Source organism: Pistacia vera, unplaced genomic scaffold, assembly GCF_008641045.1.
Source record: "Pistacia vera cultivar Batoury unplaced genomic scaffold, PisVer_v2 Contig463, whole genome shotgun sequence".
NCBI classification, from domain to species: Eukaryota; Viridiplantae; Streptophyta; class Magnoliopsida; order Sapindales; family Anacardiaceae; genus Pistacia; species Pistacia vera.
In genome coordinates, this window is record NW_022196294.1 from 89,226 (window position 1) to 97,962 (window position 8,737).

The 8,737-nt window shown below is 33.2% G+C and overlaps 1 protein-coding gene across 6 annotated transcripts; it reads right to left on the reverse strand.

Annotated features, from left to right (window-relative positions):
• Window positions 1-747: 747 nt before the first annotated feature.
• LOC116145614 (DNA repair protein RAD51 homolog 2) lies at window positions 748-8,386 on the reverse strand. 6 transcript variants are annotated; one of them, XR_004130400.1, is made up of 14 exons: window positions 8,187-8,386; window positions 7,866-7,979; window positions 6,989-7,141; window positions 5,705-5,808; window positions 5,542-5,605; window positions 5,406-5,461; window positions 5,171-5,251; window positions 4,468-4,527; window positions 4,277-4,368; window positions 4,086-4,205; window positions 3,499-3,642; window positions 3,290-3,391; window positions 3,037-3,140; window positions 748-970 (listed from the first exon to the last, which is right to left on the reverse strand). XR_004130400.1 is itself a non-coding variant. In XM_031431059.1 (12 exons), the coding sequence occupies exons 1-12, from the start codon at window positions 8,268-8,270 to the stop codon at window positions 3,097-3,099; spliced, it is 1,116 nt and encodes a 371-aa protein (XP_031286919.1). In that variant the 5' UTR covers window positions 8,271-8,386; the 3' UTR covers window positions 2,702-3,096. The 6 variants fall into 6 exon arrangements, 2 of the variants coding, with proteins under 2 accessions (XP_031286919.1, XP_031286918.1); XR_004130399.1 differs by having other exon boundaries at window positions 4,086-4,220; XR_004130402.1 differs by having other exon boundaries at window positions 4,086-4,220; window positions 6,989-7,153; window positions 8,187-8,207.
• Window positions 8,387-8,737: the final 351 nt, after the last annotated feature.

Below are 8,737 nucleotides of genomic sequence, written 5' to 3' on the forward strand. Positions count from 1 at the left end.
AATGACACACAAATGGCATTATTCTTGTGATAAGAAGGAAAATATTTTTAATAATGTAAAAGAAAACATTTTGAGACAACTCATAAATCACACCAAACTTGTAACATCATAATCACTATTAAATCACTGTTCTTGAAAGAGACTTTGTCCCTAAAATAAAACCTAATCACACATACTTATCAATAAAAGTTTAAGGAAGCAAAAGGGCACCCAAAAATAATAATAATTTCAGCATGGAGGAAAATTTTATTTCTATGTTTTCAATATTCAGAAAGAGATGAATTATTTATATATTAGGATGTGATAAGATGAACACAAGATAATTCTGTCAAACAGTCTAATAAAATTCTGGCATCCAGTTGCTATCACAACAAAGTAAGACTTCAATATTGAAATAAACTAATACTAAATTATTGATAGTGGACAGCGGCCACAGGACCCTATGTCACTAAAATGATAAAATATACACAAAGGGGCAAATATCATCTTTTAAATATAATAAATAAGCATAAAATTTCGAGGAGATTAAGATGCCAAAATAATCTATTAAAAAAGGGGCATGCCAATTCATTTGCAGCTGAATCAGAACATAATCTAGATTAGTGTGTTTTATTAATGGTTTAATTAAATCTGTGCTCAATAGCTTAACAGGTTCAAAGACATCTGACAAGGCCTGAAAATTTTATATTAGAATTGTTTAATATAACATAGTCAGGGTTGCTGGTGCAATGGATGATTCACATTTCAAACTACATATGCAAACAGCTATGTATTTGTATATTTATATATGCACAATCACATACAAAGTTATCCTATGTGTCCAAAGAAATCATATTATTATGTAAAAGTTAAATAAAGAAAGGAAAAGTAACCTTAAAAACCAGTCCAAACTTTGGCCTTTTCTCCCAGCATTTCTCTTGTTTAAGAAATCAGCACCAGAAGATTGTGGACTACTTTATATCATCTTTAGCTAAGAACAAGCAACATGGTTCACAGTTAGCAATATAATTTTAAAAAGTGCCTCTCCTCGGTTCCTACAAAACAATAAATTTTGAATCTTGGAGAAGTACATGCTAAGGTATTATTTTTGAGCATCATACTCAATCTAGAAAATGTAAACAAATGTAAAAGCAAGGGCATTGCAATTAAAATATGCAAAGATATATTGAGCCTTTGATTTGGCTGACAATCACATGCATTCTACCGACTATTTTGTCACAAACTTCATGGGTTTATTTATGCAGTGCAAATCTTTTGAGTAAAGAGTAAACAAGTGCCTTATGCTCTATGGTTTTGGCCTTCGTAATAATGACACGAGCACCATATTAAGCATGATTCATCTATGATCTCTAGAACAAATAATGGCACTCTCAGCAGCCAATCAAGAAGGGCAATGCCATCAGCTTATAATCAATTCTATACCTCATTAATCATTTCAAAAGCTCTGCCTATAATTATTGCCACCAAACCTGGAAAGAATCCAACTTAGTAATTTATATCTCTAGAAACATAACATAATTGCAGGATTCAGCTAATATGAACCTAAACAGAGGCTGTTCTGATATCAATTTGAAAATCAACATTTTAAGTCAAACATAGTAGGCCTGGTTTATCTCAAAACCATTAGCTACAACTTTCTGGCTCTTTGTGTTTGGAACAACTAATAATACCTAAACTCTGTCTACATCTTGCTACGAACTTTCCACTATCCCATTATTTGTTTATACATATTTTTTCTACTTTGTTTATCCCTCGGCGGATAATCAATCCTAGTTTACAACAATGCACTCTACTTTTCATCCCTTTGTCTGAGGTTTCAAAAAGTTGTCACTACCTCTTTTTCTTTTTGTAAGTTAACAAGGATTGGCTGATTGTGATCTCACCTCCCAAAACAGAATAAAAAATTAAGGTTAGATGTGCAAGTACATGTTTCCTTTAGAATCATCATCATCGATAAATATAAATAGTATAATGAAACAGCGATAGAATATAGAAATTCTGCAACTTCAATAAAAACTTGTTTTCTAGATGGTTTTCAAAGTTAAATCTGCAGAACCAAGAGACTATTCCTCATTGTCCTTTATTCATCATTTTTTTTCCCATCACGCTAGAGATTACTTGCTACTCAAAACTTCACATAACCTCTCTTGCTACTTCTGCATTAGGCCCACATCAAGAAAACTTAACAAACTACTTTCTGAGCCTACCAGCCAAGCCAACTTTAGGTTTACATTCGGCCCAACATTCTGGTGCAATACATGATTTTGCAATCTGTCTTTAGAAGTTCCATAAGAATATTTTGCTCTTAAAATTTGTCAGTGTAAACAATTGGAATGATGAGCAATAGCACTTTTAACTCTAGGGAAGTTACATCTACATTTCAAATTAATGATCGACTAAGAGGATGCAGAACTAGCATACCATGTTCAGATATCATAAGAACAATATTTTATATCCAACAAAATCTAAGAACTTCAGGACTTTTAATCATATTCTTAGACAAGCAAACATGAAATTTTATCATATTCACAGAGAAAAAAGCAGAACCCAAAGAAACCAAAAAGGATTTCTTAACATGTGGTTATCATGGATTTGAACTTTCAAAGGATACTTTCTTTACTCAAAAACCAGCATAACAGGGGTATGCAATTTCAGTTCAACCTTTTCTAATGACTAAAATATATCATTTCTTGTGCCCCAGTTAACCAATGTTCATTTCTTCTAAAGAAACTTTTGTCTCCTATAAATGACAGTAAGATTGAAGATACCAATCAATGTTCAAAACATTAAGAGTTGTCACAGTGCCTTTTTATCTTAATATTTTCTAGTTTCCGTTGATAACTAGTCACACAAAACATCTTGATGACAACAGTTTTTCCTGACACACTGACTTATACATATGAAATGAGGCATCCCACTGGCTATTTTGTTAAATGAAAAAGAACCTACTCTAAATAAGTTCATATAGAACAATTCAAAATGAGTCACCACTGACTATGTATAAAGGTTAATATAGAACAGTTCAAAATGAGTCACCAATTTCATGGGTAGCCTCACAATGCGCCTGCAAAATTGAGTAATATTGTTCCTGACTGATCAATGCAACCTTCCCCCATCAGAATTAATGATGTCATCATGCCCTGCACATATTTACCATAAAAAAGATGAGACTTCTAAATATACCCTTCTAAAGACTGTAACCCCATTTTTAAACAAGCTTGAATGACAGATATTAAGTGAACTTTCCCGATTTCCTGGAAAAGCAGAAAATCTACAAAGAATAACATACTTGGACCACCATCGTCTTGGCAAGTCCCCTGGTTTTAGCTTATCAGTTCAGGGGTTTTCTTCCATGGGAGATCATATAAGCAAATTTCCCCAAATGATAAACCTAGTTCAATGTAAGTGTTTTCCCTTTAAAACTATGCCATAGGTAGTCATCATTGTCCACTTAAAATGGTTCTAAATGGTTCACCAAAAGCAATCTTAGAGACCTACCTTGAGAATAAATTGAGTTGATCTCTGGCCCCATCAGTTCCATTCCATCATCATTGAGCAATGAAATTCCAGATGAAGTTATGTTAAAAGGAAAAGCAAGAGGTGGCGATATTGGAGATTTTGCCACCTTCATAAACCTTTGACCTGGAAGAGATGAAAAATTGTCAAATTCTAAAGAGGACGTAATCTACAAATTCCTAAAATATAAACTTTTTGACAAGGTTGAACAGAAGCATGAAAGTTTGGAGGTTATACCCATAGCTCATGCATTTCTGGATGAAAAAGATTTACTTCTGAACTAACTACTGAAAATAAATTTGATTAAAAGTGGAGAACGCCAAAGGGAAGGTTGGAAAAAATTCCCTACCCTCACTTCAATATTTTAAGTTTTGCCAAAAAGCCATGTAACATCCAAGATAAACGTATCATATTCAGCCAACAAAACATTTAGAAGAAAACAAATGCAGTCAACAAAAGATCTTATTGCTAGATGCAAGCAAAACACAACCCAATATATCTCCAGGAGAAAGGAGTTTGCTCCATGGCAACATAGGCTTATATTATGCAAGGGCAATTGTTAGGCCAACCTGATTTGGATTCAAGCACAAGACGGATGGTTACAGCGTGAGCCCAGTGAATACCCAAAGCAGCAACAAGATGAGAATCATGTTTAGGGGGATCCTCTACAATTTTTCCTCTGCCCTGCCCTGCAAAAGAAAAATCTGCATTGTTTTAATAAATCATTGGAAACTTTCACAATATGATCATGACAACACACCTTGGAAAGAATATTGGCAGGATCCATCACGGCTTTGAGATCTCACTTGATTTGTCACCACAATAGGAATTCGTGAAAATTCAGCAAGTGACCTAGAGAAATTAAAAGACAATATCACTTGAAATGAAAAAAATAATCATCTTGACAAAAAAGCTAAATATCACTAGCAATTAAAAGTGGATGAATCTCACTTAATGAAGGAAATATGCCAACCCAAAGGGTGTTGCCAAGGAGGTCCTGGTTCATGTTCCCTGAACAAGATGTAATGAAAAACTGCTTAAATTATAAATCAAACTAGGACCAGCTATAATTAAGGTTTAAATAAAGGTCATTCTATGTTAAGAAGAAATATTTGTAGTCTTGGTACTGCAAAAAACTTAGAAATCTCTGCCATGTACAAAATGTAATTGATATGAGCGTAAACTGTAACATTTCAGTTTTCTTGCGGCCAGCATGCTGAATATCATGCGCCAGTGTTTACTTCTAGGAGTTTAGCTGTAATTATACATACATACTCTAGTAGTAGAAAAAACAAGTGAAACTTTGAAATACGTAAGAAATTCAATCTCCTGCTTATTTGACTGATAAAAAAAGGGTTTAGCAGATTCCATGGACTAGATTGCAGAGCACAAGAAGGTCACCATACTCATCAAATTTTAAGGGAATAGGCAAAGATAAACTCTAAGGTTACATTATTATTGAACTTCTCTGTGAACGTACAAGTATAATATCACACTAAAAGTTGTCTGCATCTAGATATAGAATTCCATAATTTTAGAATAACAATAAAATATAGTCATATTTCACATTTGAATTGCAAATCAGCAGCTTGGGATAAAAGTTTACAATTGTATTTATTCTATTGCAAGAACAGGAAAATATAGAAAAACTTACCCTGAAACAAGAGCAGCCATGCTATCAATCACCAGCAACTTCACTTGATTCTGGAGGAGTGAAACCTTAATTTGTTGCAAACTGGTGAAAACAATCTACAAATTAATTCACAGGTCCTTAATCAATTGATACTATAATTTCATCCAATAAAAACAGAGCATCTTTTTGTATCAGAATACGTAAGTTCTGATCAAACATTCATTGCAACTTAATGAAGTCTTATGTTGGTTCCAACCTCTCCGTGAATTCAGAAAGTGATGTTGGCCGCAAGACAAGAATCCTACCAGCCATCTATATAAATAGATAAAATTAACAAATAGTAAGTCTTAAGTCAGGCAATGAATAATTTGAAAGAAAAAAAATGTAAAAACCTCCTGTGCCATTCCCTTCATATGAAATATTCCTGGGTAACTTTTTGCTCCAATTTCTATCAACCTGAGGAAATTAAAATTCACAACTTTTAAGTCTGTGTTCTCTTATTAAAACACTGTTCAGAAAATAATGTCACAAATAAATATGAGTGCATTTTAGTACCTTCTTGAACTAAATTTGGACTCAACATCGATATATATTACACGGCCTCCTAAGCCTCCATAATGTGCTTGCAGTGAAGCCAATAAGGAGAGCTTCAAGCAAAACTGCAATTAGATGAAACAACCATAGATTACAATTTAACGTCATTATTGGTGTAAGGAGAGACTACTCTTAAATGCATCTTTCACAAAGTAGGCACCAGAAGTGTTATTCTGTGTATTTTATAATTCTTGGTCATAGCAGCAACACTGGTGAGAAGATGTCAATCACAGTATACCAAAGCTCAAACCAATGATGAACTGTAACTCATCAACTTTATCACCAACACAATCTTCTCATTTGTTAAATGAAAAACATATAGAAATGGGTTTTACTAAACAATTGTTGTAAACCAATCTAACATGATCCATATACCCTGTATGTCTATATATGACATAGGACCTGTAATTTTTCCTTTTATCTGTCACATATATGTTGAAAGGGATCAAATACCAGCATAACTCATAACACATCTTTTCCAACCATTCAACACTCTTTGTCTTTTTAGGACCCAGTCACCGACATCATGTCTTCTCTCATCACCTTAATACTTGATCGCTCTGCCTTCCTTTTAGTCTTTACGTCAGCTCAGAGTTGGATCAATTCTATCCTTACTAGGGGATTGTTTGGTTGACATTGGTCACAATCAAAAAGAGTGCTTAACCTCATGTTTTCCTTGATTGATGAAAACTCTAGTTTCTCATGAAAGCATCCACTTCTTGTCCCACCTTTTGAATTCAACCACTAGTACATCTCAGAATCATATCTTAGCTACAATCAATGAGTCAATTGTGTCAGATACAAACACTTCAACAAGAATGAAGTGCCTGGGTCAAATCAAACATGAAGTGATGTGAAATAGATTTGCAACGCGTCAGTAACTATATATTCAATATGTAGGTCCAAGGAAAGGTATTATATACAAATCTCTTTATGAGATGATCCCTAAAATGTTAAACCAAATGTTGGATACTGATGTAAAGTGGATATATAAATTCAACTCAGTATGAAAAATGTTTGATGCTTATATGAAAAAGATGCACTGTAAATAACACATGATTTTTAAAAGCCATTGATAATCTCTTAACTTTTCAAGAACCGTAACATTATAAAAACAATGGCCACATACACAATCCAACTTGTGAAAATATTAAATATATCATTATCAAATTCCCTCGGCAAACAAATTGCAAATGAGAAACAAAACAAAAGATCTTCAAATGAAGTAATTGAGTTGCTCATTACTTGTGTTTTTCCAATTCCAGATGGACCAACCAACTCTGTCAACACACCAAACGGTATTCCACCACAAAGGGCCACATCTAGTCCTTTCAGCTGTGTGGGAAGATGCCCCCGTGATTGCTCCTTTTGAACGCGTTGCTCCATCAACAACAGTGCCTATGAACACAACTATAACCAAATTTAAGGCTGCGCCATATTTTATTAGAAAGAAAAACCTAACTATTTTGCAGTACTTAGTCGAAATAACAGAACTACCTCTTGGATTGAAAATTTTTTTATGTTTATATAACCTTTGGAAACATTTTAACATCATAAAAACTTTTTAAGAGTTGGAAACATAATAAGAATTTTGTTAGTTTTTGGCTGAATTGCTTTTTAAAGATCTAAAGAAACTCTTTTTAGTGTTTCAGAAAAAAAACTGACAGGTGCTTGTTTTAAGAGAACAACTTTTACATCAGAAAGTGCATCTAGTACTTTTCTGTAAAGCACTTCGTAGGTGTTTTTTCAGACAAGGAAAGTGTTTTTGAGTGATTTCCAAAAAATTACTTCCAAACACATCCTTGATAGGTGATTCTACAGAACATTTTTTTAAAGTGAAAAACACTTGAAAAGTTCCCTGTGCTTTTTAGAGAAACATTTAATAGGAATTTACTCAGAATGTGCTTGTGCAGAAAACAGTTTTATATATCATAATACAAAGAATGGAAGTCCTTCATACTGAGTACTATTTTTCCTAAAATGAAAAACATTTTTTGTACTGTTTGACTGAAAAAAAAAAGTTTTAAAAACAAAAAACAATAAAACAATAAAATTAAACTTAAAAAAGCGATTTAACTCACAAACAAAACCATATTAAAGAATCAAGGTTATGTCTACTCACAGTCTGATATCGCGGAGAGACAATCTGACTTATGTGCGCTAATGCAGATCTTACTTCTGACAAGCCGACATCTAACAATTCCATTAACTCGAATTCAGTTAAAGATAAGGCATCCTGAAAAAGAAAAAAGAAAATTCATACAAAATTAATTAATATAATAAGAGAAAATCATAATTTCGATGAAATTTCAGCTGTCAAAACTGCAGATTGAAAGAAAGGATTAGGAATGATTGTTTCTTTCTTTGAATCCAAACCTGTAAATTGTGATAGTGAAATGAAAAAAAAAAAAAAAAAGAAGAAGAAGACGGTGTAAATAGTAACCCTGGCAGTAGTGATGTTGCGAGCAGCGAAAATGTTAGCAATGGATCTTGGCAGTCCCATCTCATTTATCAGCTTGTTCGCCATTCAAATTTTAATTCAATTTATTTCCCTTTCCCGCCAATTCTGTAGTTGTTTCCGTTCCGACTGTGATGTAGGAGCTTCGGCTTCAAAATCAAGCCTTGAAACCCTGTTTGGTTCGTTGCTCCCGAAAGAGTTATTTTAAAAAATGACCATCTCATATCGTTTTAATGAAAACTTAAAATATGACCACTGTTACATTATTTTTAGAGCAAACGACATATTCCCACCCAAGATTTGACGAAATCCTATGTTGATACCACAAGTTCCATTTATTCCAGATTCTCATCTTTAAAATAACACTGTTAACATTTTTTAGGATAGTGAGGGTGTAATTATCATAATGCCCTTTAACTCTAAATTAATAAATTATTTTTAACCCCTAAATTACTAAAATTATAAAATTAACCATCTTATTTTGAAATTACATCAATTACACCCTCAATGACTATGCACCATCTCGGTTTTCACCG

What these genes read in the sequence shown, in the direction of transcription:
- LOC116145614 (XM_031431058.1), bottom strand. Translation starts at nt 8,270, where the DNA reads ATGGCGAACAAGCTGATAAATGAGATGGGACTGCCAAGATCCATTGCT. An exon ending in ATGGCTGCTCTTGTTTCAGG is followed by an intron (nt 4,528 to 5,170) that starts GTAAGTTTTTCT and finishes CATCTTGTTCAG; the next exon opens with GGAACATGAACCAGGACCTC. An exon ending in CAACTCAATTTATTCTCAAG is followed by an intron (nt 3,141 to 3,498) that starts GTAGGTCTCTAA and finishes AAATATGTGCAG; the next exon opens with GGCATGATGACATCATTAAT.